The sequence below is a fragment of the Falco peregrinus genome, chromosome 5 (genome assembly GCF_023634155.1).
Source record: "Falco peregrinus isolate bFalPer1 chromosome 5, bFalPer1.pri, whole genome shotgun sequence".
NCBI classification, from domain to species: Eukaryota; Metazoa; Chordata; class Aves; order Falconiformes; family Falconidae; genus Falco; species Falco peregrinus.
In genome coordinates this window covers 89,222,743-89,249,156 of record NC_073725.1, presented here as the reverse complement: position 1 = coordinate 89,249,156, position 26,414 = coordinate 89,222,743, and the positions used below count along the sequence as shown (strand labels likewise).

At 39.2% G+C, this 26,414-nt stretch overlaps 1 protein-coding gene across 6 annotated transcripts in view; it reads left to right on the top strand.

The window, feature by feature from the left end:
• The window catches only part of ARHGAP17 (Rho GTPase activating protein 17), a 47,886-nt gene extending 21,540 nt beyond the window's left edge, over positions 1–26,346 (top strand). For 2 of the 6 annotated variants that reach the window (XM_055803717.1, XM_055803721.1), the window contains 19 exons: positions 1,502–1,541; positions 5,288–5,392; positions 6,216–6,292; positions 7,382–7,493; positions 7,691–7,767; positions 8,489–8,600; positions 9,389–9,457; positions 9,619–9,700; positions 11,795–11,922; positions 12,315–12,426; positions 12,978–13,059; positions 13,509–13,589; positions 14,328–14,441; positions 14,797–14,888; positions 15,023–15,179; positions 16,401–16,643; positions 18,726–18,889; positions 19,320–19,931; positions 25,428–26,346. In XM_055803717.1, coding sequence (XP_055659692.1) covers positions 1,502–1,541; positions 5,288–5,392; positions 6,216–6,292; positions 7,382–7,493; positions 7,691–7,767; positions 8,489–8,600; positions 9,389–9,457; positions 9,619–9,700; positions 11,795–11,922; positions 12,315–12,426; positions 12,978–13,059; positions 13,509–13,589; positions 14,328–14,441; positions 14,797–14,888; positions 15,023–15,179; positions 16,401–16,643; positions 18,726–18,889; positions 19,320–19,931; positions 25,428–25,552 — 2,584 coding nt within the window. In that variant the 3' untranslated portion in view covers positions 25,553–26,346. Of the gene's footprint in view, positions 1–1,501; positions 1,542–5,287; positions 5,393–6,215; positions 6,293–7,381; positions 7,494–7,690; positions 7,768–8,488; positions 8,601–9,388; positions 9,458–9,618; positions 9,701–11,794; positions 11,923–12,314; positions 12,427–12,977; positions 13,060–13,508; positions 13,590–14,327; positions 14,442–14,796; positions 14,889–15,022; positions 15,180–16,400; positions 16,644–18,725; positions 18,890–19,319; positions 19,932–20,933; positions 20,958–23,024; positions 23,070–25,427 lie in introns of all 6 variants that reach the window. The other 4 variants (XM_055803719.1, XM_055803720.1, XM_055803718.1 and 1 more) reach the window with 4 other exon arrangements.
• The last annotated feature ends 68 nt before the right edge of the window (positions 26,347–26,414 follow it).

The following is a 26,414-nucleotide window of genomic DNA, read 5'->3' as shown; positions in this document are numbered from 1 at the left end:
AAGACTAAAAGTAAGATTAAAATTCTAATCAAATAATAGCTCTCAGGATGTAATTTCGACCAAATGCAGTATTTCTATTTGTGTGGAAGAAAAGTTTATTAGTCTTGTGTGCGCCTTCCTAAACAAATATTACAGTGCTTGCAGTTTATTTTGCTGTCAAAAGTTATTTAAGTAGCTTTTGTCTTAGTCTTGTTGAGGTTTTGAGCATTACTGCATTCTGGTATTTAATTATTAATCACCTTATGGTTCACAAATAGTTCAAGCAGATAATGTGCTGTGAAATTGAAGTCAAATGCCTTAAAAACAAACAACACTCCCCCACACCCCCCAGACTTAAAGCAGGTGAATATTGTCTCTGGAGGCACTTTGCACGTTGAGCTGATAAAGCCTGATCAAGAAAATGAGCTTTCTGTGCATGTTTTGCAGTAGGTTATTAAACAGATTGCAGGATCAGAAGGAAGTTGGTGTAGTAAATGAGGAACTCTTGACAGCAGCAGGGGAAACCCAAAACAGGAAAATGGAGTACTAGAGTACCTCCAAGTCCTCTGTAGTAATAGACGTGTAGTAATGGTGAGCAGTCAAGTAGAAGAGATCACGGGTGAACTATATTTATCTTTATTTTATAGACCTAGCAAAGATAGGATAAAGCAGTGTTATAGCAAGTGAGTCAACACAAAACAAATCTGTGTCAACATCAAACAATTCAAAGTTTATGTATAAACTGGGATTGGAAAAAGGTGTGGAACTGTATGTGTAAAGGTTTGAGTATGTTTGTAACAACTGTTAATATTTTGACTGGAAGTATGTGTAAGTATTCAGATATTTGTCTGTTGAGCATAGACCATTACTGGGAAGACTATTAACTTCTGATGATCTTTTTAAGTAATAAATCTTTTCTTTTAGTATTATGGAAGTGAGCAAAATGAGGTAATGGGAGATTTCTGGTGAAGGTTGTCTGCGTGTAAGGTTAAGGGAAAGTATTCAGGCTAGCATTTCCACTGATGGCTGATTGATAAAGCTCTGCAGTGGTAACACATAAAAAGATGAAGTTGGCTGGCCTACTTTTCTCACGTCTTTATATTCCTTTACCTTCAGGTGCATTGATAACATTACTGGTTTAACAACGTGGAGTGAAATTCAAGTTGCTTCAATAAATGTTTGCATTCAAGTGAAGTTACTCAGGATTCCAGTTTGCTTTATGTTAATCCATGTGCAGTCTGAAATATCATTTAGAGCTTGGTGCAGTGGATTTGTGCTGTGGGCTGAGGATTCCTGGAATGTCAGGCTTTCCCAAGCAACCTGTGCTGGGCAAGTCATCAGTGTTCACTGGGCAGGGGCCGGCAGCCAGTGCTACGTGTGACTGTGAACACAGTGGTGTTTGCAGCAATGGTCGTAATGGGATTATAGCTTGAAACCGAATGGGTTCTGTGGAAAGCACTGTAGCATTTTTTGACCCTGAACATGCTTATTAGTCTGACAACTGTGTTTTTTCCTCCCTTAGGGCTGAGAAGACAGAGGTACTCAGTGAAGACCTGTTGCAGGTATTGTAACACAGTTAATACATGTTTTTTTAAATGGTCTTTGTGACATTTGAGCCTTATGAGTTTTGTGGATTACCTAGTGTGGGGGGAAAAAATAGTGCAAGTGACAGAGATGAAAATGAGGATGTCTGTCTGGCTTCTCAGCATGTGAAAAAATATGATACAATTTTGAGTGGAAAAACTCAGGTACTTCTGTTTCTGAATCTGATCATATGGCTTGATGAAGTGAAGGAGGAAGCATTTTAATTAGATGAACTATCTTGTTAAGCTTATGAACCATTAGTGCTAATGACTTGCCAATCTGATGGAGAACCATGAGCTGGGAAGAAACTATGACTAGGCACAGCTGGTTTCTGTCTTAATTTCTCTTTCTCTTGAAGAGGTCAACTTGGGCCTTAAGAGGCAAAAAATATGCCAATTACTTGCTAATAGATAATGTCAATTTTTTCGGAAAGTCTGGAATTGCTCTAAATAAGTGTGCAAATACTTGTTGTTTAGCTTGTGATATTTGTTCTCAAATTTGTCACATTGACATTTGATTTGTTTGCAGACTTGTCATCGTTTTGAAAGTATACCATCTAATCAGATGTTACTTTCATGGTGGAATTTTAGTCACAGCTGTTAGATTAACAAGGTTCGCTGATTACACGGAACAATTGACTGCGGACTTGTTCTACGTATTTCTCCTCCAGTGGCTACTTTGTGACAGACTTTTTTTTTAAAAAGGCAGAAAGTAAATTGCCTAGGGAAGTCAGGCTAGCTGCTCCATGGGACCTCAAGTGAAGTGGTTATTTCAAATCGATTACAAAGTATCTTAGTGTGCTTAAGTTCAGGACCTGTATATGAAACATGGAAGCCAAACACATGATGCAAGCCACTTTTATTTCAGATCTCCAGCTGTTCAGATTCAAGTAGAAGATGAGAGACTGTATCAGCCTTAAAACTTGAGTTCAGCACAAATACGTGAAATCATCTCAAGTAATGGTGAAATGAGCTGAACTGAAACATTTTACCCTGCTTTTCAGGGGACTGCTTTATTTGAACCATAAATGTCTTAACAGTTTGACAATGCTGTTTTTAATTTTGAAGAAATGTGTACAATTAAATGGCGTAAAGGATGTTAAAAACACCTTGATAGCCTTCGAGGGCCCATCTGTTTTCTTGGTTAGCTGCAGCATAGTAACAAGAAGTGAAAGCCAAAAGTACTGCTGCTTGTTGCCAAAAAAATTTTGCAAGCAAGGCTTTCCCATGCACAGAGCAGACTGGCTACACCCAAGTGGAAGAATTTACTCACTTGTTTGTTTGCTCTCGGGGGCTTGTGGAGGGGAGGGAGGCTCTTATCTAACTAAAGAGCTTAAAAGCGTGGTACTGTTCACTTTATAAACATGTTTCACAGAGTTCTTTTTTATATTTAGCTCAAGCTTTGCCATAGGACTGCTGTAGCTTTTTTATGTTTTCTGAAGCGTAATACTCCATTTCAAGTATCTCTGTGAAATGTGTTCCTGTCTGAAAGACAAGGAATATAATTCAGTACTGCAAAGACTTCTACAATAGACCCACTTTCTGGCATGCCCTTGTAGCATATAATAAAGCAATTGTGTGATGTTTTGTACACCGAGGATGCCCTGTGGGTACAGACAGCGTGGCCTGTAGGTCACATTTTCAGTTCAAAGGTAACTTAACGCAGATAAATGTCCTTCATGGCTTTCCTGACATCTTTGAACTAAAAAGCAGATTAGAGAGGAGAGTATATTATCATGGAGTTCTGGGGTCATGTTCCTCCTGTCAGTCTTCTGCCCTTTGAGTCTGGCATTCAGACTGCCTGGGAAGAGGCTATTGGGGCCACACGTGCTCTGAGTCTTCCTAAGAAACGTAACCATGATGCATGGCTGGTGGGGGCTGCGTTCGTCTGCTGGGATCTGTAAGGTGCTTCAGTTACAGGATGTCACCATGTTTCAGGTGTGGAAAAAAGCAACTGCAGTCAGTATTTTTAGAAGTGTTGATTATGTGACCAAGCAAAAATAAACGCTTTCACAATGGATAGTTTAAAATGTGTTTGTGGTATTTAATTTTGAAGATAATACAACAGAAATGAATAGTCTGAGCTGCAACAGGAGACCACAAACCGTACCTTCTTGTTCATATATCTTTATATGGACTTTTTTGAAGTGGATTTAATTTTGAGCTCGATAATATATGCTCTGTAAATAAAAAGCAATGCCTTGTGCTTTCAGGGCAGTCCTTGGGCAGTTTCTCTGCACCTTACTCTACCGTAACAGACTTGAAGCTTTTTGAGCACTTCATCTTGTGGCTGTCAAGAGCTTTTAGTCCATTTAGTACCTTATGTAGCCAGTGAAACTTCTGTCTACACTGGGCCTTCACTTGCCAGCCCTACTACACTGGTTCTTTTTCACCTTCCCTTTGGACTTGCAAAGGCTGCTGCTGGGTGGCACAGTCCAGCTTTGGGTGCTCCCCCCGGCAGCTTCGCAGAGCTGCTGCTCCCCTTGTCTGAAAGGAAACTGGGAAGCCAGCCCCATGGTTGCTCCTGTGTTCAGGACAGGGCTCCCACCTCCAACAGCAGCCTTCTCTGGAAAAATACAATGGTATATCTCCTGCTTTAAATCCAGGTATGGAGCTAACATGGGGCATAATCGCTTAGCACTGAAATTACTACTCTGTGAGCTAATCTGTATTTATGATTGATAGGAAAGCTGGGGAGAATCAGTGCCCTCCTGAAAATGTAATGAGTGATTTTCAGAGCTGTATCAAAACCTGGCATCTCTTCAGATTATTTCTACAGATTAAATCTGCTGGGGTTTTTTCTTGCTTTTTAAATAGAAGCCATTCCAAAGGGCCTCCTTTTATTCTTGGTGAGTCATCAAAATGCAGATAAACCACATTCTTTTGGTGCTGTGTATAGAGAGCTCAATGCCATAAGCAGTTCTGTCCCAGCACTCATCACTTTGTTTGCTTTTGGTGTTTTCTGAAATAAAATAATCCAAATTCCTTACTTAAAATCCCTTAAAAGAACAGTTTATTAATGTGTATCTTTTTCATATTCACAGTCCATGTGTTAAGCCATGTTTCAAATATACTATGATAAACAGAACGCTTGTTTGTGTATTGATGCCTGTTTTTTCATTCCACATCTCTCTTGAATCCCATTGATCTCTCCCTGAAAATAGTGTTTTGCTTAGCATATAGGAACTTTGTCCTTGTATTTAAGGGTCAGAGAAGGAAACGCAACAGAATGCTTGCAGTGCCTAGGTTTGGCCCAGTGTAAAGGAGCAGTCAGATATGTCTTTAGTCTTCTACTTTACAAGGTCACAATGAAAAAGTGTGTTTTCCCAGTTTTGTCACTAAATTAGTGTCTTGGATATCTGCACATGCCATTCATCTCAGATGGCAAGTATCAACCTGAATCTTTTGCTGAGATGAAAAATAGGAGCAATTTTTTTTTCTCCCTTTTCCACTCCAAGTCTTGTGAGCATTGCAAACTCTGACTGAATTGCTGTGCCACTGAATCAGGGGTGGGGGGAAAGCAATTTAAATCTCTTTCCAAGCATTTTTGCTGTCAGGCGCTTCTGCTAAGCATCTGAACTTCTTGTAAGCTGTAGAAGTTGAGGAAATATGCAACCCAGAACTAAGTGTGGTACAGGGGGAAGATTTTCTGCTGAGGCCGGGGAAATAACTTCTGTTTTTTCTTTTGTTTTCTCTTCCTCCTCTCTCCCCCTCCTGCCAACTAGATTGAGAGACGTCTTGACACTGTGAGATCTGTTTGCCACATTGCACAGAAGCGATTAATTGCATGTTTTCAGGGCCAGCATGGTACAGATCCCGATAAGAGACATGTAAGTATGATTGCCCTTTGGCTTGTCTACTGAGACTAGTATGAATATGGTCTAGCCTTCTAAATACTAATCCGCTGCTATGCCTCAAATTGTCCAAGGGAGGAAGAACTCTGTAAAATCATCTCATGTGTTGACATTATTTGGTAAAATACTGCCTGTAATTCCCCATCCAAATATAACAACACAATTTTGGAGTACCTTAGTAGTGTCAGAACACTCACTTTTTTCTGCAGTATGTTGAGTACTTACGGCTTTCACGAGACCTGACTAAGAAAAGGTACTCTACAACTCTGATCAAGCTCCTCATATTTAGAATTACCTTTGTGCACTGACATCTCCAGTTAACTTTAAATGTTTTTCTGTGCCCATTTGATTTCAGCCCCTCTCTAGCAAAGCCACAGGTAGGTTTTCTTTAAAGTGTTAGAACTAGAAATAATTAATATTCAAGTTTTCTCCTTTTATTGAATAACAGAGAGCTCCTGAAAACAGGGGCACACAGAACAAACCCCTGCAGAGATGGATGACGAGCTGGTTGCTTAGATCTCAAGTTAAAGCTGTTTACTTGTCTTTGACAGTACTCGAGATATGTTTTGGGCCAGTCATTTCCAACTAAGACTGAGAAAAAAGTGCTCTTCAAAGTGTTTGGGAACGGGAGTCTTGAGGCTTGAAACTTTTTGTGACTTGGCATTTTCTTAAAGTCAGAGAATGAGCTGCATATGTGTGTAATAGAAACCATATGGAAGAAGAGAAGAATCTTAGAGGGGATGTACTGGGAAAGCTGGAAAGGATGACTAAGCTAAGCACTGTTTCTTCTGTTCCATAGAAAAAACTTCCTCTAACAGCTCTTGCTCAAAATATGCAAGAAGGATCTGTCCAGCTAAGTGATGAAACTCTGTTGGGGTGAGTGGTTTTCTTTATAAGTTGCAGTCTGTCATTTTATTGCCTGCAGGGCTCTTATTAGAGGCTTTGGGTACACAAAGGCTGTTTTCAATCTAATGAAACTAATTATTTCTAGATTCCGTCTCTAATCCAAAGGGAGAAGTAGTGAGCAAGCATTTCTTCTTGAGTGATTCTGGGAGCAAGTTTTAGGCTTGCTCTGAATTGCATTCCAGAAGGTTCTGGTTCTCTGCTATCTTAAAAGCTTCTGAAAATGGCTCTTATCCTTTGGAATTAGTAGAATTATTACCTCCATTTAAAGTTTAGAATTTAGTGTAAATACTGCATTCTGCAGGTTTGCATTAACGACTTAAAATAATGGCAGTTTGCGTTAATGGGTTCTAGTTTAAAATAATTTCCTTATCCTGGTGAAGTGCATGATTTGCAACTTACAGGAAAGTGGCTGAAACAAATGAATGTCAGTATGCTGAATTCCTAGAGCAAACGTGCTTCCTCATTGCTGATGGGAATTCTGATGGAAACAGTGTAGAATGACCTTAAAAACCTTGGTGTGCACTTTTGTGAGCTGTCGCAGGAGATTTAAACATGGATAAAAATCTTAGAGAAAATAAGGTTTTTCTTAAAACAAGCTTAAAACAAAGGTCAAATCATGGTTTTGGAACCTGAGATTGCTGCATATGTGATTGCTTAGTATTGTGGTGTTAAGACCTTTTCATATTAAAGGGGCTTAGGAGAAAATTAAATACTGCATTGAGCAATTTTTTCTGTATCTGGTGAGATGGAAGGATGGGCTTTGAAATAAATACTGACTTCTCTGCCCTTAGGGCCAGTATAAGTCAGCTAGATGACTTAAAGCCTCCAAAAATGTTGTAATGGCTAAGGAATTTTAGAAGACAAAGGTTTAATAACACTCCTTGCCTATACCAACTTTGCCCACAATTGTGTAGAGCATCTTGGGTTTATGCCATTATGCCCTGTGTTACACAGCCCAGAGCTTTCCGAAAGGTAGCAGACTATAAAGGGTCACCACTGTTTTGTTTTGTATTTTTCTTCTTTAGTCAGTAGTAACTCACATTTCTATAATTCTTAAAGGAAAATGCTAGATACATGTGGCGATGCAGAGAACAAACTGGCAATGGAGCTCTCTCAGCATGAAGTGCAGATTGAAAGAGAAGTTTTAGATCCATTGTGTCTACTAACAGAGGTAAGTCACTTTGGCCTGACTGAAGAAATAAATCCAGATTTATGAATAAACAGGACAAAAAAGGTTCATCTCATTGCTAATAAACTGTTCTAATGAGTCATGTGTTAGTGGTGGAAAGCGGATATGAAATCTGCAAAATGAAGTTTGTTACAATAAACAATTTAAAAATAAATATAAGTCTTGAATTCTCATTCTAGACAGAGATCCCAAACATTCAGAAGCAGAGGAAACAGCTTGCAAAGCTGGTGTTGGACTGGGATTCTGCAAGAGGAAGGTAAGAAATTTTTTTTATTACTAGATCCTTTCCTATTCATGTTAACTTCTTGTTGACATCCGATCTGATGCTGGTTCTTGCTTCTGAAATGCTACTGCATGCGTGTTAATACTTTGCTGAAAATACCAAACTGAAATGTAGGTTACTCAAAAAAGGACTCATGACTACTAGATCCAAACAGAATCAAGATTTTGGAGCTCTTACGTGCCTATATATAATTGGAAAAATGCTGAAAACTCATCTTCCTTCCAGTTCACTTAAGAAGACAACGTAAATACTAAGGAATAGGAGTCTCAGCTTGTAACTGTCCAAGCGCTTTTACAGCATTATATTGATATTGTAGTATTATATTGATCCATCTCATTGGTAGGGTCCTACGTTGTTCAGTTTACCCATAAGTCCCTTTAAATGGTCTTAAACTGTGGTGATAATTTATATAGCATTTGCTGGAATTGGTAGTTCTAACATATTATACATCCATGTTACAGACTGTGGAGAATGTGGGATTTCTTGTAGGTTTTTGTAGTTGTTCAGCTGTTTGTGAATTATGCCAGTGTGTCATAAATGGTGTGTTTTGAACACCTTCCTTAGTTCTGTTGCAAAACCTCTGAAACTGTTGGATTTGTTTCCTGTCAAAAGAAGCCAATTTAAAGGATGCCATAAATGGAGATTCTTGTTCAATATTCATTTTCACCAAACAACTGACGCTTTTCTTCCATAGATATAACCAAGCCCACAAGACTTCAGGAACAAATTTTCAAGTGCATCCTTCAAAAATAGAATCTCTTAAGGAAGAGATGGATGAAGCTGGAAATAAAGTAGAACAGTGCAAGGTATGACAAGATGAGTCTCTTTTCTTTACATACCTCTCATTAGCATCAATAGCAATCAGAATGTGGCTGCTTCTGTAGGCCTTGCATGTGGAACTGGCTGTCAGATTACTGCAGCTGCATGTGGCTGTTAACAAACCGTATGTCTTAAAGGCTTGTTAATGCTAGCTGATTGCTGTCTTAATTGCTTTAATTTAACGAGGAGCTTTTTTGTTGTTTTAAGATGGATATTTTACATTATTTTCTGTTTCAGTCTGAGAAAGTTATGAGAAGGAACGGTGTCTTAGTCTTGACTGAAATGTTCGGGGCATCTGGGCTTCAAGCCACTGAGTAGCCATGCAGTGTGAGCTACCTGGTTGAAATTCCAGCTGCTGACATAGAAGGAACATTCTGACTATTACGGCTCTGAGAGTTTACGTTCAGTTTCACTTCTCAGTTGTCAAATACTACATTACGCCACAGTAGAGCTGAGCACCAAAAACCTTTTAGTGGTGCTTGTCTTTGTATGCACAGACTGGCTGTAAATAATGTAATGCCAGTTGTTGACTTAAGTGGGCAACCGCTTTGCTATATAAAACCTGTGCTATATAAAAAACATGAGGCATTTTGAATGAATTTTGCTTGGAAGAATACATGTAGCAGAGTAGATGGATTACTGACTTCCTGTACTGCCCGAATCAATAGTTCAGACTTACCACAAGCAAAATAAACATGTCCTTCTGCCTTTCTGTATAAGTTGAGATGCCCTTGTAAACTTGACGTGCTATTTTGCATTATTTTCTTTTTCAAAGGATCAACTAGCAGCAGACATGTATAATTTTGTGTCTAAAGAAGGGGAATATGCCAGATGTTTTGTTATGGTGAGTATGTTTTTCAGTACGACTTAGATTGCAGCACGTATGTGCATAGACACTCAGTTCTCAAAGATAACATTTTGTGTGCTAAACCTTCTAGTCTTATATTATGTGATCATCAGAAGCTAATGCTCTTTTTGTTTTTAAAATGTGGCTTCTGTTCTCAGTTATTAGAAGCACAAGCAGATTACCATAGAAAAGCATTAGCAGTCATAGAAAAGGTCCTACCCGAAATTCAAGCCCATCAAGGTAAAGTAACCTGTGCTCTGGCTGATGCTTCTCCTTGCCTATGCCACCTATGCACAATATTCTCCTCCTTTATCTTGATTCTCTTGCATGCAGACTTATTTAATAAGGCCATTTTGATCTACTTAACAATTCTACATTCCCAAGCATAATTCCATCTTTGTGTTTCCTGGAGTTCTCCAGCCATATTTTAACACACTAATAAAATAATCAGGTTTGGTCTGATACCCAAGAGGCTAAAGGAAGGATTTTTCTATTTGCTTGCACTTCTTCCGTGATATCATGACCTTTTACTAATTCATACCTGGCTTATTAGGCCAGTGAAAGTTTTGTTGTGGTTTAGGAAATTCTTAGGGTCCTTGCTGCTTGACCGTTTACTAGGTGATTATCAGAAAAACTCCCCTTATTCGAAGGAGCTCGATTTTTTTTCCTCCTTTTATGCAATCTTTTTTCTCAGTGTGCACACTGCACTGCAGCTGGCTAATGGAGTGTTCAGATTATTGTGTTAAGTGTCAGCAATTAAGAAAAGAGAGGTATACAGCTTCATTTCTTCCCCATGCTCCTAAGCTTTCCATTGTCAGTGGGAGTTAAGGTGTATTGCTAATGGTTTGGTATGAGGACGCACTGTGTGTTGAAATTGCTATCCTAAATACAGACTATACTGTCTCGTCTTCTTCGAAGCAATTAGGAGATTAAGTAGGCTGAACAAAGTCTGGGAAAATTATAATCTGAGCTGAGCAGTTGTGGACCATATGCAAGTTGTAAAAGATGAACCATTTAAATATATAAATAAATACGCAGATCTTACTGAAAGATGAGCTATTCTATCTGTATTCTGTCGATCTGATGGGAGACAAGATAATGCGAACAAATGCTGCTTACGCAGTGTCCAGGCTGCATTATGGCTGTACGGAAGGTTATCTGTTTACAGATGTGACTGCTTTAAATGTTGCTGTTGCTTAGCTGCTTTGTAAAAACATTTCTTATGACAAATGCTTCAGAACAGATTAGCTTTCCTAGAAGGTGGGCTGGGAGGCATGGTGTCCCAGTGGTCCAGTGTCTAAAACCTTAAGTGTAGGGCATTACTTCAGTTGTGTTTCTAGCTGTAGTGTAAATTAGCACAGTAAATTACTGTGACTTTGAACAATTACTAAGTTTTCTCTTCCTAATGTTTGCTGTAGCTTGCAAAACTGGGGAAAATAACGTGTGCTTCTCGTGGGGTATTAATGAATGAGAGGAACTAAAGCTTTATGAGGGATGTAGTTGATGTGGTAAATTAAATCCTTTGCAGAAACATATTGTCTCTTCAGAGGACTCTTTCAAAGTCTTTGTCTCTCTTGACAACTTTTCCACATAAAAGAAAACGCATCTGTACTAACAATAACCTTTTATATCTGCATTTTTTCAATTAAGACAGCAGAAATGGGTGGAAAAAGTAAACTGTAGGAAACAAGAAATTCACATTCAATTTGGAAAAACTTGTGCCAATTTCGACTTTCAGAGTTAAGCAACAGTCAAGAAATGGAATTGAAAATTTGAGCAAGTGTTACAGTGACGGGCTGTTGACATGGTTAGTCTAATGTAAGACACTGGGGCTGTTAGCATCCATCTGAAGTTGCTGATCCCTTAAATCAGAATCAGCAATAAACTTTGTGTTAACAGCTCAGGTTTTATGCACCTTAAATATAGTTACAACTAAGGTCAGCCCTGGTCATGCAATCTGGACAAGATTTTTTTCTCAAAGATTCTTGCAAATTTAAGCCTTTGTGTCTTGGCAAATTGGAATTAATGTGACTTACAACCATGTGGTGGCATTTGTGTTGAGGCCTAGTGGGACATGCACTTCCAGCTATACAAAGGATTGTGATACTCCATCCAGAAAGATGCAGAAGTATTTTTTTTTTTTTTTTGAACAGCAGCAGGCTCATTTTCTCTTTCTCTTTACTCATGATATAAGGGACTTTACCAATCAAGGGCTGTAAAACTCCTACTGTACTCTTGAAAATGTCTTTGCTGTACTGGAGGCTTTCTTTTCTTGTCTGGGACATAATTTAAGTGTTAGATATTTTGCTCAGTGTTTTGATACTCTCCAACTAGACAAATGGACTGAAAAACCAGCTTTTGGAACTCCATTAGAAGAGCATCTCAAGCGCAGTGGTCGTGAAATTGCAGTCCCTATTGAAGCCTGTGTAATGATGCTTTTGGAAACGGGAATGAGAGAGGAGGTAGGTAATAACATATCATGTGCTATGAAGGACAGAAAAAAAGAGCTCAAACTCTTGGACTGGTGTCTGTACTTTTTAACAAGTTGCTGAAGTAATTTTATTTGTTAATGTAGATGATAAATCTTTTGCAAAAGAATAGCCTTCATCACTGTGTGAAGTATCTTCGAGATGAATGCACCTAGAATGAAAAATGAGGAATGGGCCAGGGGTGAGGGGCAATTAAAACATTGCCAGATGGCAGTGACACATTGAGAGCCAGCCAGGTTGTAACACTGCAAGGTGATGACACCAAACTCGAAACTGTTCTGAAAGAGGCTGTCATAAAACTTGTACTGTCTCATGCTTGTATTAACGTGTTGTTACCAGTCAAATATACTATTTTTATTATGCAGGGCTTATTCAGAATTGCTGCTGGAGCCTCCAAGTTAAAAAAGCTAAAAGCTGCCTTGGACTGTTCAACTTCCCAGCTTGACGAATTTTATTCCGATCCCCATGCTGTTGCAGGTATTGTGAATGTTCTGAATCAAAGCCAGGTATAAACTGATACAACGCAAGTTTATACTGTACATTTAACTGTTGACTTGCTGCAATGTAAGGTGTTGATCTCTGCAAACTAAATTAAAATTGAAAGATCGCTTAATTGCATGACAACATAGATAAGTAGAGGGTGCACATGCTCTTCCCACTTGATGTATTCATGTCTGCATGACAAGAGCAGTGTTTAAAATTCAGGTGATCATAGTAATTTCCTCTCATGACAAAAGTGTTAATATGGTCAAGGGAGATCAGAGCCATATGTAGACCTTTAAGGTCTTCGTTCTGAAGAGATGATTCATAGTTTTATAGTACATGTTTCTGTCAAATTACAGGGATTACTGAAGCCCTTTAGTGTGAAGTGTTGAGCAGATATACTGTGGTAGTGTCAGATTTTTTTGCTATTTCACTGGAACTTGGGTCCTATTGCATAGATAAAATGACAAAGCTGAGGACAGAATTTTAGATGAAGGCTGAAAGCATTAGCTAAGAAGCTAGCCTGTTTCTATTTTGCATTGCAGGTGCCTTGAAATCCTATTTGCGAGAATTGCCAGAACCTTTAATGACCTACAGTCTATATGAAGAATGGACACAAGCTGCAAAGTAAGTGTACTAAAAATAGTTGTATAGGAAAACATTCTACATACTTTTATCAAATCATGTTTTTTCATACATGAATTCAAAGGAAAGACCAAGCTTACACAGGTTACTTTCTGGTTTTGCTCTAACAGGTAAATATTTTGTGTAACAAATTATTTTAAATTTTGTGGTTTAGCTTCATACTAATTGCACAGAACTGTGGTGAAATACCTATTTTGTATTTAAACTAAGGGGTGCTTCAGACTACTAGCTGCATAGTATTGATGCTTAAGCAGGGTTTTTTTGTTGCAGGTAGAGGTAATTCAGGGATTTGACTAGCAGGTTATAGAATACAAAACAGTGCATTTATCTGGCATAAATGGAAGGTTATCCAGTCATCTCTTTGTTCACTGCAGCAGCAACTATTTTCTGATCTGAATGTAAGATGTAATGGAATATTTTTTTCCTTCCAGTATTCAGGACCAGGACAAAAAGCTACAAGAGTTATGGAGAATTTGTAACCGATTACCTAAGCATTATCATGCTAATTTCAGGTATGTATGAACATCTGTTGACCTGCAGCACAGCCACTTTCATGCTAGAGTACCACATTTCAAAGCTGGTTAACCAAAACTCTTAATTCAGGTTCTTTTTCTTTCTTTTTCTTTCTTTTTTTTTTTACCAAATTGAGTTAGGTTTATAAAAGGATATCTTGTTTTATCAAGTAGTTGGTGTGCATTGGTGGTGGTAGACTTCTTCAGTCAAGTTAGTTACTGTGGACTGTAATTAGCGATGCATAGAACCCTTGTACTTAAGAGCCATGCTGTTGGTAATAGTACCTAACTTTTTACCAGCTATGCTCTTCATTGTATTTTTGCAGTCTTAGAAATCACCTGAATGTATCTTATATGTGTAATTTTTCCTTGTGGTTTTGTCTTTTGGGAATGAATTGAAACAAAACCAGCTCTCGTGACTCTTTGAAGTGTGCAAATTCCATTACAAGATATGAAAATAGCTGTTGAGTAGGCATTTGCAATCTAAACGTTTTTTCTGAAAAGGTAATAGTTCTGTAGTTCCATTTTGTTAAGTGGGAGATAATTTCTTTTCTACTTAGTTCAACTTCTGTGATTCATGAGTAGAAACTTAGTAGCCAGCTACTCAGCAAGAAGGCTGTTTGTCTTATTTCCATTTTGTTGTAAGCTGTGTTTATGAGTTCTTGAACTTTAACTTACTTGCTTTCAAGAAGACATGCTCTTAGTTCTGCTGTTTAATTATTTCTTTCCTTTTTGTAGGTATTTAATCAAATTTTTAGCAAAGCTTGCACAAAACAGTGATGTTAACAAAATGACGCCCAGCAATGTTGCAATAGTCTTGGGCCCCAACTTGTTATGGGCGAAGAATGAAGGGTAAGTTGTTTTAGGAAACAGAACTTCCATGAAGCTGTAAAATTTCTTACCAGCTTGTTTTAAATCATGTAGACTATTTACAGCAATAGGCTATTTGCCTAATAAATATTTCAAATGTTCTTTCAACCTATGCCTCCAGGTCCTTTTAGGCATGCAACTTTTTAGGAGTGTTTTCAAATGCTATGAATGTTACTGAATAGTCTAGATTTCATCAGAGTTTGAAGTTGCTTTTTATATGGTACTTAGGAGTCTTAGTACATCATGGTCAGCATAATTTGTCATTTAGGTAATACGATAATTTTTTTTTTTAATCAATAGAACTCTGTGTAAAGTGTTCTACAAATTTGTTCTGCAGATCCCTTGCTGAAATGGCAGCAGCAACTTCGGTCCATGTGGTAGCAGTTATTGAGCCAATTATTCAGCATGCAGACTGGTTCTTCCCTGGAGGTAAATTCTTGCCATAGTTACAAGAATTTTGTATTTGATAACCCTAGACAGGTAAAACTCTAATAGCTTTTTGCAGTGAGGCCCCATTTTGTATATGTATGTCTTAAGATGTGTTCTGCCTGTCTCTCTTTCAGATCAAGATTTCAATGTATCTGGGGCATTTGTTGCAATTCCTGCTGTTAATTCAAATCACTTGTCACACACTGGGAATGAGTATGAATCTGGGACACTGGAACGGAAGAGGCCTGTTAGTATGACTGTAATGGAAGGAGATTTGTTGAAGAAGGAAAGGTATGTTTCATTCTCGAGTTAGTTTTCAATTCTTAGCCCATTTCTTAGAACTGGACTGCCGAGGAGGCTGTAATTGGACACGCTTTTATTGGTCTCAGGAGAATTTCCTGGAAATACCATAGGTAACAATAGTGATTTATTTCCCCCCCATGTTGTTGCAGCCTGAGGAAGGTTCAAAGGTAACGTATTGGTATTTGCTTCCAGTTATACTCTATGCATGATAAAAAACCAAGCAGATAATTACTGCTTCCAGTTACCATTTTCCCATTACAGATTTGGGGGGGGTCTAAAATCCACTGAAACAGATACTGATAGATGCTACTATATACACTTCTAACTTCTGATATTCCATGGCTTCTTTTTCAAAGCCCATAAGCTGAGGTGGTGTTACCTGGTGCCTTCATGATAAGACTTCTGAGTTGATGATGGTACAGTATACCACAGCAAGCAGTAGAATGCTAAAAAATAAAAATAAAACGTGCTGTTTTCCCATATAACATGTAGTGTAACGTTCATTTATTATCACTCATATCATGAATATTCAAGTGATATGCTGTTTTGTTTTCAGCTGTTTATGCAAATGTTAAATTGTTACCTCTGTTACCTACAGCTAGCCACATGCAAATAGATCAGCACTGGCAGAGGAAGAAGAAAATCAGTTCAAGATTCACTGTCTTTAACACAACAAGAATAAAGTTAAATTGTAGAACGAATGTGCTATATACATTCTAAAATCTGTTAGAATTTTAGTCTGTTTATCCATAATTCTCATTTAAAGACAAATTGTAGTGTATATCCAGTGGCTTTTTTTGACTGTCTTAAAAATCTGTATTCTAACTTAGTATGTAATAGAATCAAAATTTATGTGGCAAAATATATTCAGTGAGGAGATACACTGGTACCTAAGGAAATGTATGTATTTACATGTAAAATTAGAGTTGTTTGGCCTCATTGTCATCAATGTCTGTCTTCAAATGTAATTGAGTAGTTTGTTCTACTTCTGTTTAGCTTACCCCTCTGTGTGGATAAGCCACATACTGTTGCATGTCTTAACATAAATGGTGTTATACGCAGAAAGTTGAAGCTTTCCTTGTTGCTGCTTTGCATGCTAAGCAACAGGGGTTGCGTTTGTCTTTGTGGGTTATAACATGCAGTTGTCCTGTTGCTTTAGTTACCTGGTGTTGGCTGGCGTGGTGTGTTTACTCTTTCTTCTTTCTGTAGCTTTGGTGTCAAGGTTATGGACTTCCAAGCGAATCCTCGGAGATGTGGCACTATAAATAGAAAGCACACATCCCCAGCTTTCCAGCCACCACTTCCACCCACGGAGGCTGGCGTGCTGGCTCAGTCTGGAGCGGAGCAGCACTCACAAGCTTCTGTGGCTGAAACAAGCCCAGTGGGTGCTGGTTTTGCTCTCTCTGCTGGCACAGCAGAACAGTTACAAAGTCAAGGAAATGACGATGTCAGGTAAGAGGCATGGCTTCTGTTGGCAGTGGCTTAGCAGGCTCCTTCAGCAGCAAACTGATGTGTCGACTGTATCTGCTTCACAAGGCACCTCTTCTAACAGGAATGCATGTTGTCAGGTGTAAAGCCTGTTCAGGCATGGGCAGAAGGACTGTGCAGGAGCTGTCTTGTCATGTGTATTTTTTCGGAATTGAGCTTCTAAAATAACATACGTTGTTCTGTATATTGCAGAATTGATCTTCTAAAATAAGAGAATTCTTAGGGAAAAAAATGATGATAAAAAAATACTAAAAAATACTGTACTTTACCCATGTTGACCTTTCCAAGTTATACTCTAGAGGTGTCCATGCAGTACAACTATCAGTCTGCTGCTGAAAGAACAAAACCTACCAGTGGCGGGTACTAGAAACCTGTTGGTGGTTTGTTATTTCTTGTACATGTCATCTGGATATGTCTTGTGTGTGTCTCTCTCTCCCTTTTTTTTTTTTTTTTTTTTTTTTTTAATGTCTGTAGCAAGTGTTAGTGATGACCACACTGGCTTGCTAGAAAATTGGAAGTTGATACATCATATTTTGGTATTGGTTTCTTTAGGACAAGCATGTATACAGGCTTTTTTGCTACTTAATTATTATGGAAACTGTAATCATGTCCTCAGTATTAGTCTACATGGGCTGCAAGACTAATTGCAGTAGCCTTGACTCTTCCTGTCCTGTATGGTGAAAGCAGCACTTTGCATTCCGTATGTCTGTGGTCTGAGAGAGAGAACAAACCACATGTAAAGGCTTGTAGCACTCTCCAAACACTGACCTCTTGCACAGCATCTTGCAGTAAAACACCACCGTGGAGTTTGGTGCAGCACTGACTCTTACATATAGCTTTTGTTCTCACTGATGTTTTTACAAAAACAGCTCATTTGGAAATCCCCTGCAGACTAGTATTTCCTCCACAGGTATCTTTGTGGCAGAGGCAGCTAAAACAAAACCTTGAGAATACTGTCTAAAAGCTGCATTTAAAATCTGCACGGACTCTGTGTTCAAGTACTTGCGATTTATTAACAGCATTTGGAGAAATTAGGATTGCAGTGTGCTGGAAAAAGTGTTTGAAAGTTAATCCTTTTGAGATCAGTAAAATGCTGCAAGAAATTATAAAGAGAGAAACAAGTGAAGACTGCAAGTGCACAGCAAGCGGGGCTGGGGATGCTGCCTTGGACCAACTCAGCTGGTTCATAATAGAGTGCTGTATTTCCCTCCAATTCTGTTGTCTTCATAGCCAGAGGTCAGGAAGAGCTGAGTTTCCTCATCTGAATCACAAAGGTTTTACAGGGATTGCTCCCTTAAGATAAGTTTTGGTGTCCCACCAAGGTAAAACCTTCATTCCAGGTAGGGCAGAGAGAAGGCTTCAGCCAGCCAGTGATGAGAAAAGGACCACTGCTCTCTCCACACCCAGCTTTCGCCATCCCTGGGCCCTCATGAGGGCTTCCAAAAGCTCCAGGGACTTCAGCGACGAGGGCTAAATCTGCCTCGCCTGTATGCTATACTTAGCAAGTTGGCTCATGTCCTTTGCAGTTTGGTTTTTCTGGCAGAACTTCACGGTGCCATCACTTAGTGCTTAGTAGCTAGGTCTACCAGATAACTGCAAGCAATTTGGATGCGATGCTGTGACAGAATATTTTGAAAAGGCTAACAGTTATAGGGGTGATAGGTATATTTGCATGAGGAAATCTGAGAAGGTCTGTTTTTAAAGGATCTGCAAGTGCACTGAGGGTTCATTAGCATGGAGACTGTACTCCTATGTATCAGTATTGCATTCAGACAGGTACTGTGACCCTGCAGAACTACTTGGATTCCGGATTCAATTTTGGTAATTGATGTTTTGTACAGGCTTGCCTAAAGCCTATTTGCCACTTATTTGAAGAGCTGCAGCAGCATTCAGTCTGTGAGTAAACAGCAGCCAGTGCAGAAGTTTTTCTGAAGCATTTGAGGGTCAGAACTGTAGCACAATTTGTAATGTAAACTTGAACAGGTGCAGCTGATCTGGGCACGGTATTTTACAATCACCTTCTAATTTAGGATTTTTAATTTTCAGTACCTCAAAATCAAAGGACAACACATCTTCAGCTACTCCTCCACCCGTGAGAAATGGTGGGCACGCGGGCACTGTCCAGAACCAGTCAACAAGTAGCACTAATCAGCTTTCTGTTAATCAGCCACAGAATGCGGCAGGTCCCAGTCCCCATTCAATGAGGAGAGGTGTGTGTTTTGTCATTTGGTTTTCAAGCTACTAAGTTCCAATTCTTTATGTACTGCAAAAATGCTTAATAAAATAACTTTACGGTATCTCTTCCTTTATTATTATTGGTATCTCTTCCTTTATTACAGACAATGGTTTAATCGCTTGCATTTCACTAAGGCCTAGTTATAAATGCATCTTTGACTTTTGAACTCTGTCGTGAATGCTGGCAGTAATGTGTAGCAGTGCTGTTTAGCAAAATCACTCAAAGGCTATTGATCAGTAAACCTGTGTACACAATTCTGTAGCTTCCTATTGGTATTGCTTTTGATAGCATGCTATTTTACTTGGATAACGTAGCTGAGCATGCTTTTGTGCTGCTAATTTCTTTCTTTCAGGAGTTTGGTTTCACAGTACACAACCATGAAATCTCACCTCTTCTCTTAACAGCTGTTAAAAAGCCTGCGCCAGCCCCTCCCAAGCCAGCCAACCCACCGCCGGGGCAGCCGGCGAGCCAAAGCTCTGCCCCAGCTGCTCAGCCACCGTCTGTCTCTCCAAAACCACCTGCTAGAAGCTCTTCTCCTCCTGCTCAACATGCAAACCAAGGAGCAGCCCAGCCCTCCACTTCCCAGGTTTCTGCACCTCGGAGATATTCCAGCAGCCTTTCCCCAATACAAGCTCCCAGCCACCCACCACCACAGCCCCCAACACAGGCTACTCCTCCACCGCAGCCCAAATCAAACAGTCAAGCATCTCCTCCTGCTGCACCCAGCAGTGAGCACGGACCAGAGCAGCCCTGTTACACTCCTCCGCAGACTCCAACACCACCTGATACACCCCCTCTAGGAAAACATAATACTAGCTCCCCATCGCCACAGCCATCTGCTCAAGAAACCTCCCAGTCTCACTCTCTACCTCAGAGTGGTACACTGCCGCGGCCTCGGCCAGTACCAAAACCCAGAAACAGACCTAGTGTTCCCCCTCCGCCTCATCCTCCTTCTCAGCTGGCTGGAGATGGTGTTATTGCAAATCCCACGCAAACAGCTTCCAAAATAGTCACAGGTGAGTGGATTCTTTCATATTCAGTGTCTCCTCAGGGAGCAGAAATGAAGAAAAAAACACCTGTAGCTGTAAATGAATTTGGGGGGAGAGGGAGTGAAAAGTGCAGGTAACAGTTAAAATACTAAATTGCTCTTATCTGGTTAAAACGCCCACCTGCCTCTTCTGTGCACGAGGATTTGGGGCACTTCCTCAGTGAAGATTTTCATTCCTGAGGCAGAAGGGTTTGGGGGGAACTTAGATTAGCTTGCTTTATTTTTTTTCCCTGTTTTGGAAGCTGAACACTATTTTAGCAACCAGCTCTCTAGGGCTTTCTCCAGGCTCAAGTGTCATGGCATTCTCAGTTATGCTTATACATCTGTTGCCAAAAGCAAATATTTGGAGGAGGGAGAAGATGTAGCCAAGGATAGTGTATTTCGGCGTATATGAAAGATAAGAAAATGGCAAAACTGGTCACTGATACATGTTCTAATAGACAAGATACTAACGCAGTGAATGTTCTGCCTTATGAGAACAAAGTCTTCTGATGTGCTTTTAAGTTGGACAACCAGAGACTGAAGACCCACATACACTAAACTATATCTTAGGTCAGTTTCTAGATAGTTCTTCATATTTTAAATGCAGCAGCCACCTTCTGTTTTGAGACATTCATGAAGTAAAGAGAAGCTTCCTGTCTTCTCACAGGAGCTTCATGAAGCATGTAGTTACTAGTTTGATAACGATAATGTTAATTTACATCGGGGGGGGGGGGGGGGGGAATGTAACTGCTGAGGACAGTCAAAACTAGCAGATCTTGAAATGTTCTGCTGCGTCTCTGCTTATTTTAGGCAGTTCTAAAGGAAAGCATAATGGATATAGGAGACTAATACTTTTAAATCTACTTATATTTAATAATGGTTAAAACTTTCCAATGACACTGCAGCTTCTCTAGGGTAAGACTAATGTATTGGAATGCAAAGTATAAATTCTGTTGCCTAACAGCTTTACCCCATGATGCCTTCACAGGTGGGGATGGTTACTGCGAATAAGGTTTGTACTTACCAGAAACATGCAATATAAGCTAAAATGCTCCTGCACAGCAATATTTTATTTGTAGCTTTATTTTGTATATGCGCTTTGGAATATGTGCTCTCTGTCGACTCTGTGTTACCTCATTACTACATATCATTCTGTTTGTAAGAGATTTTAAGACCTATGCTGCTTAGTTTTAATAGTCCTGTGAACATTACATTATTTCTTCAAAGAAATTGTAAAAATATCTACAATGAAGTGAGTAACACTTCACCACGGTCACCAGAACTACTAGTCCACAAGTCAAGTGTGAAGCAGTGACCCATTTAAAACAGGTTTGTTCTTACCAGTGCAGCCAATATTGAAGCTCATGTGTTTTCCTACAATTGAGTGTTTTATGGTTACATTTTAATGTAGCTTTCACTTTAGATTTTCAGTTATTTTTAACTTCTTGGAATTTATTTGGCAAAATACATGTTCATGTGACTAAACCGCTTTTCAGAAAAGCACCCAGGAGCATCTGCACTCTGGCATGTTTGCATTTGCATTCTGTCAGCTCCAGCCTCACTAATAGTACTAGTCTGTTCAATCGCAGCTGCCAAACGACACATTAATAATCTTACTATTTGTATGTAATGGGTTGGAGGTGCTACCTTCTTAAGGTAACAACTGCATGACAGGCTGAAAATGTTGAGGCTGCATTCCTGAATCATCTCAAGATTTGACTGCTTAGAGGAAAAAACTGAAATTAGTAATGGATTGAGAAGTCAAGTTGGAAGTAGTTTGTTTTTTTTTAAAATCGGAGAAGTAAATGAGCTGCTTAAGCAACTAAAAAGTAGCTTTGCTTTTTAAAATAACAGACTTTTCCTGATTGTACTTCTGTTCTTTTTGTCAGTATCTTTAAATTACAAGGGTGAAATTTCCAGACTGAATTCATAAATAAGGCTGAGGTCTGGATCTTTACAACATTTACAAATAAGAATGGGAACTGTGCTGATGAGTCAAACTTCAAGGAAAGACTTACCCTTAATTTTTAAGTTGTGTTTGATAGGTTGACCATATTTGTTCTCATTTTGGGATTTTTTTTATTTCTGAGGAAATTGCTTTGATGATGGCAGACAAGCAGGGCTTGTTACACCCCAGTGTAACTGGAGAAATACTTGACTTCTAAATAATATCCAGCTGGTGTGCAGGGGCCTGCTGTATTAGTGGAGGAGTTTAAGTTACACAAGCATCTGCTGTAGGGGAGTGATTGGCACAGCTGAGGCTGTACAGGGACAGCAAATTATAACTTCGTGCTGACTCCTTTTCAGCTAAGTTAGAGGCAGAACAGAGGTACACAGCTGTCCTGTAGTCTGGATAAATAATAAACAAATTGAAATCAACAGTGTTGAAATGAAACAGTGTTAAAACTGGAGAGACTTCATATCATTCCTTTCAAGCACAAACCATAGCAAATTGGCCATGTAAGTTGTGTACAGTAAATGAGAGTATGAAAGCTGTCATGCAGGAAAACCAGTAAAGGAGGGCTGATGATGAAAGATTCTCTAGCAAAACCCATAAAGGAATAAAGGAACATAGACAATCTAGTATGTTTCGGGAGGGGTGGGGAATAAAACATCGTTGGGGAATACTTGAAGTGATACTCAGGCTTGCCTGCAGCAGTACACTTAGTACAGGATCATCCACTTTTTCCAGATCAGTCTTTTTTTAAAGGATTAATATATTTTGTGAATTAACACCACTGCATATTACATGAGAGTATCTGCTCTAACATTTACACATGCACATATAAACACTTATTATAGACTGACTTACCTAATTTCATAATGTGAAATGGCTGGTTTTAATTTTAACCTTAACTAGTGGAGCAAGGGAAGACAGATGGGAATAATGGAAGCCAAAATTAAGTTTCCAGTGAATTTCATAATATCAGAACAGGAGTTCTGAATTGTTTTCAGGATACTGTTGAATTCCTTTGTCCATGTACTGGACTTTAGCAATGCCTCGAATTCTGTTTATGGTATTAAATCAATAAGCCCTAGAAAAGAATATTCTAATCAAAAATTTTATTAAATAATCTAGATGTTTGACCTGCATTCAGTAGGAACTGTATTGGAAAGTTCAATGGTAAGGAAAAGGCATATGATTGGCCAAAAATGTCGCTAATTCATAATCATGTGTGTGCTAATGCCCACTACTAACCTGTCACAAATAACACTGCTTGCTTGCATTATCGTTAGTGTGGCATGCAAAAAGAATGGCTGTTTGATGCTCGCTCTTACATTAACGTACTAAAAGTATTGAAGACTAGAATGTAAAGTTGTTCATGTTTTGACTGGCCAGTTTCATGTTGTACTTTTCCTATGTACAGAAAATTCTATCTAGAAATCCATGTGTTTTATACAGGGGTTCATTCTGTATTTGATGTAGCTGTAGCATCGTTTGTCACAAATACTTCTTTCCTGTGTCACCTCACACTGTCAGCTACGTCCTTTTCCAATTCATCCTTCAATATGCAGTCATGGTAGGGAAAACTTCTGTGCCTGCATCTAAAGTCAAAGTACGCCTTTTGAACCATACTTTAAATGGCAGTGCGGAGGTAACAGCGGGTAGCATTAGGTACTGGGGAGAACGCAGTGCCTCTGCTACTTGGTTCTGTGCTTGTCTCGTCAGGTCGAGCTCAGTGTGGAATGTTTTGAGTAAGGGAAGGATGCAGGAAGCATTCGGGAACTCACAGGATTGCAGTTTGTTTATTCTTCTATGTAGTACTGCTTCTGTTAGCAGTAGGAAAAATTACTAAAAAACCCCTAAAGTTTAAATTAACTGACTTTAAAAGTGCTTTTTCATCCATTGTAGAAGCAAGTTACAGAGTAGAGTTGGGGTGAAGGAGAGCTGCTGATGTTATGAAACTTGGTTTCTTGTTTCGGGGACCTGGTAAATGCATGAATGTGAGGCTAAGTGAAAAGGTTTGGTTTTAAACTAGCCCCAGTAATTATTTCTTCATTGCTACCAAACATCTGTTGAACAGTGATAGTCTTGTAGGTGCCACAAGGCACTGTTCTGGGTATAGCTCAGTAACCTGGACACTGACTATCAAGATGAGAATGGAGGGCTGAGGAGAGAGCTGTTTAACAGCTTCCCCCAGATGATGGTGTTTAACAAGTCGTAACAGTATGGATGGCTTGTTCTGTGCCTTCTGGATGATTTCATCTTAGCAGAACATGGTACTCCCCAAGACTCTGATACAAGACGGTGGGAGAAAATGTACAGTTCACACCTCACAAGAAAATATTAATCCTGGGATCATGTTTTTGGGAAAATTGCAGCAATTTGCATTGCAAACACTTAACCGCTTAACCATAATTGTGTCAGGCCATAATATGATGGAGTTCCAGCTGCTGTATTAACTGTATCACTGAGTCCAAAATCACTGCACATTGTGAAAGGCTGGCTGGCACTCTAGTAACGGTCTGAGAGAGAAGCAGGGGAGACTGCGCTCAGACTTCAGTTCTGTGTCTGCTTTCACCTCTTCCATGTCATTTAGCTCAGAAACTTTCAATGTGAACATTTATAAATTAAATTTAGCCCAGAAATTACAATTTCAGATAGGAGTCAGTCTTTAGAGGATGCCTGTCAATGCCACCGATGTTTAAAAGCAAGATGCTTATGTGAAGTCTTTATTTGATTTAAGCAGTCTAAATTACTTTCTATTTAGAACAGCTGCTGGATTGCAGCAGGAGATGTGGTGGCATATTATAAATTAGTTTTCCAAAATACTGACTTAATATTTCCAGTCACTTTTTTTTTTTTTTTTTTTAAACTGTTAGGATTTTTCTGATCTTCTCCCTACCAGGGCAGTCAGTCACCAGGAACGCAACATTTTGAGGTCCTCCTTGGGCACCTGGGCTTGAACAAAATTCTCCTCCTCTCAGAAGAGGCAAAGAACACAATGTTCTGTTATACAAAGGAAGAGGGTTAATCTGAATTTGCTTTAAGTAATTTCTTCCTCTTCCTGTGACAGGGCCTCCTTTTGACACCATACATGTTCCTACTGCTTCTAAAAGTCATAGGTGGTGGTTACCTGGCTGATGATTTAGGTGCCTTTTTGTTGGGTTTCTTTTTTGCTGAGTGACCGTTGTGTTTTGACGTGAAAGTCTGCAGTAACATGCCAGTCTTAAGGGGCATTGAGGAATCCAATACTAAATCGTTACTTGCTGTCCTCCATTCTTCAGAAAGAAACGTTTCCTTTTATCATGTAGAAGACTGAGAAAAGGTATGTTGGAGAAGCAACTCATAAGCATTTCAGTATGGCTTAGCCTTTTTGTGTTCATGCGTACACATTCACATATGTGGCAGCCCTCTGTTTGAAAAGCCTTTGTTTACCTTTCCTTTCCCTTTTCTTTCTAAGGAAATGCACCAGAAATACGCTAGCGAATGGGGTGTCACTGTCCAGACTCTAAACTGGCTATTGCGTTTTTTGTGCAGATTCCAGTATTCCAGAACCACTTCAGAACCCTTCTTCAGAGCTTCTTGCAGAGACAGCAAGCAAAGAGCTGCACAACCACCTCATGCTTGATATTGACAATGATACGGAAAGCACTGCTCTGTAATGGAAAAACTCAAAACTTTTTACTGTTCCTCTCCTGGTAGGAAAACTAACAGACCTAACAGTGAAAAGCTTCTTTTGACGATATGGCAAAACTGTGTAGAGTTGTGACTTGTGCATCACGGAGAAAGTGATTTAGCCATTCAGAAGAAGTTTAATGATCTGTGTCTCAACGATGGTTTTCAGAATCTTGGATGGAAGGAATTAATTACTGCAGAAGCTTGCATAGGAAGCATAATTGCTGCTAATACGGATGGTATTAGCAGAAATTCCAAAAGAATAAGAAGCAGAACATTAGTTATTTAAAGTGCATGTATAACGGAAATAATCTTTTTAATGTCACGGTTAGACTTTTATTTCTAGTTCTTAGACATTACAAGGAGATGCCTTGCAAGAGACATTCCCTCACTGATTTGCTGCAGATTCTTTTTAAAACATGAACCAAAAAATGCCAGAGTGCTGGTGGTGACTGCTGGTTATCAGTCACCTTGTCAAAACTGTGGATGTATTCTAGTGCCTTGAAGGACTGTCATACTGTAGAAGGAAACTTACTGCATCTTTAATCATTTCATTGCTACTTAATGATCAGTACTTAATACTTATTTCATAGTTATTTGTATTAACCAAGCCTGCTTTTGTTTATGTGAAACTGGCAACTGTTTCAGGATGAAACTGTGGAAGTGTTTTTTGTGCTTTCAGTGAAAACGGTTGAATTTTGAAAGAACTTTGAAACAGCTGTTTGGATTCGTCAGTTGGGTGAACATTTATAAAATTAAAGATTGTCTTTTGTCAACTTAAGGCATCTTTATTCGAGTTTGTGAGTAACATTGCTCCCAGTGGGCACTGAAGGTTACAGAGTCACTCCC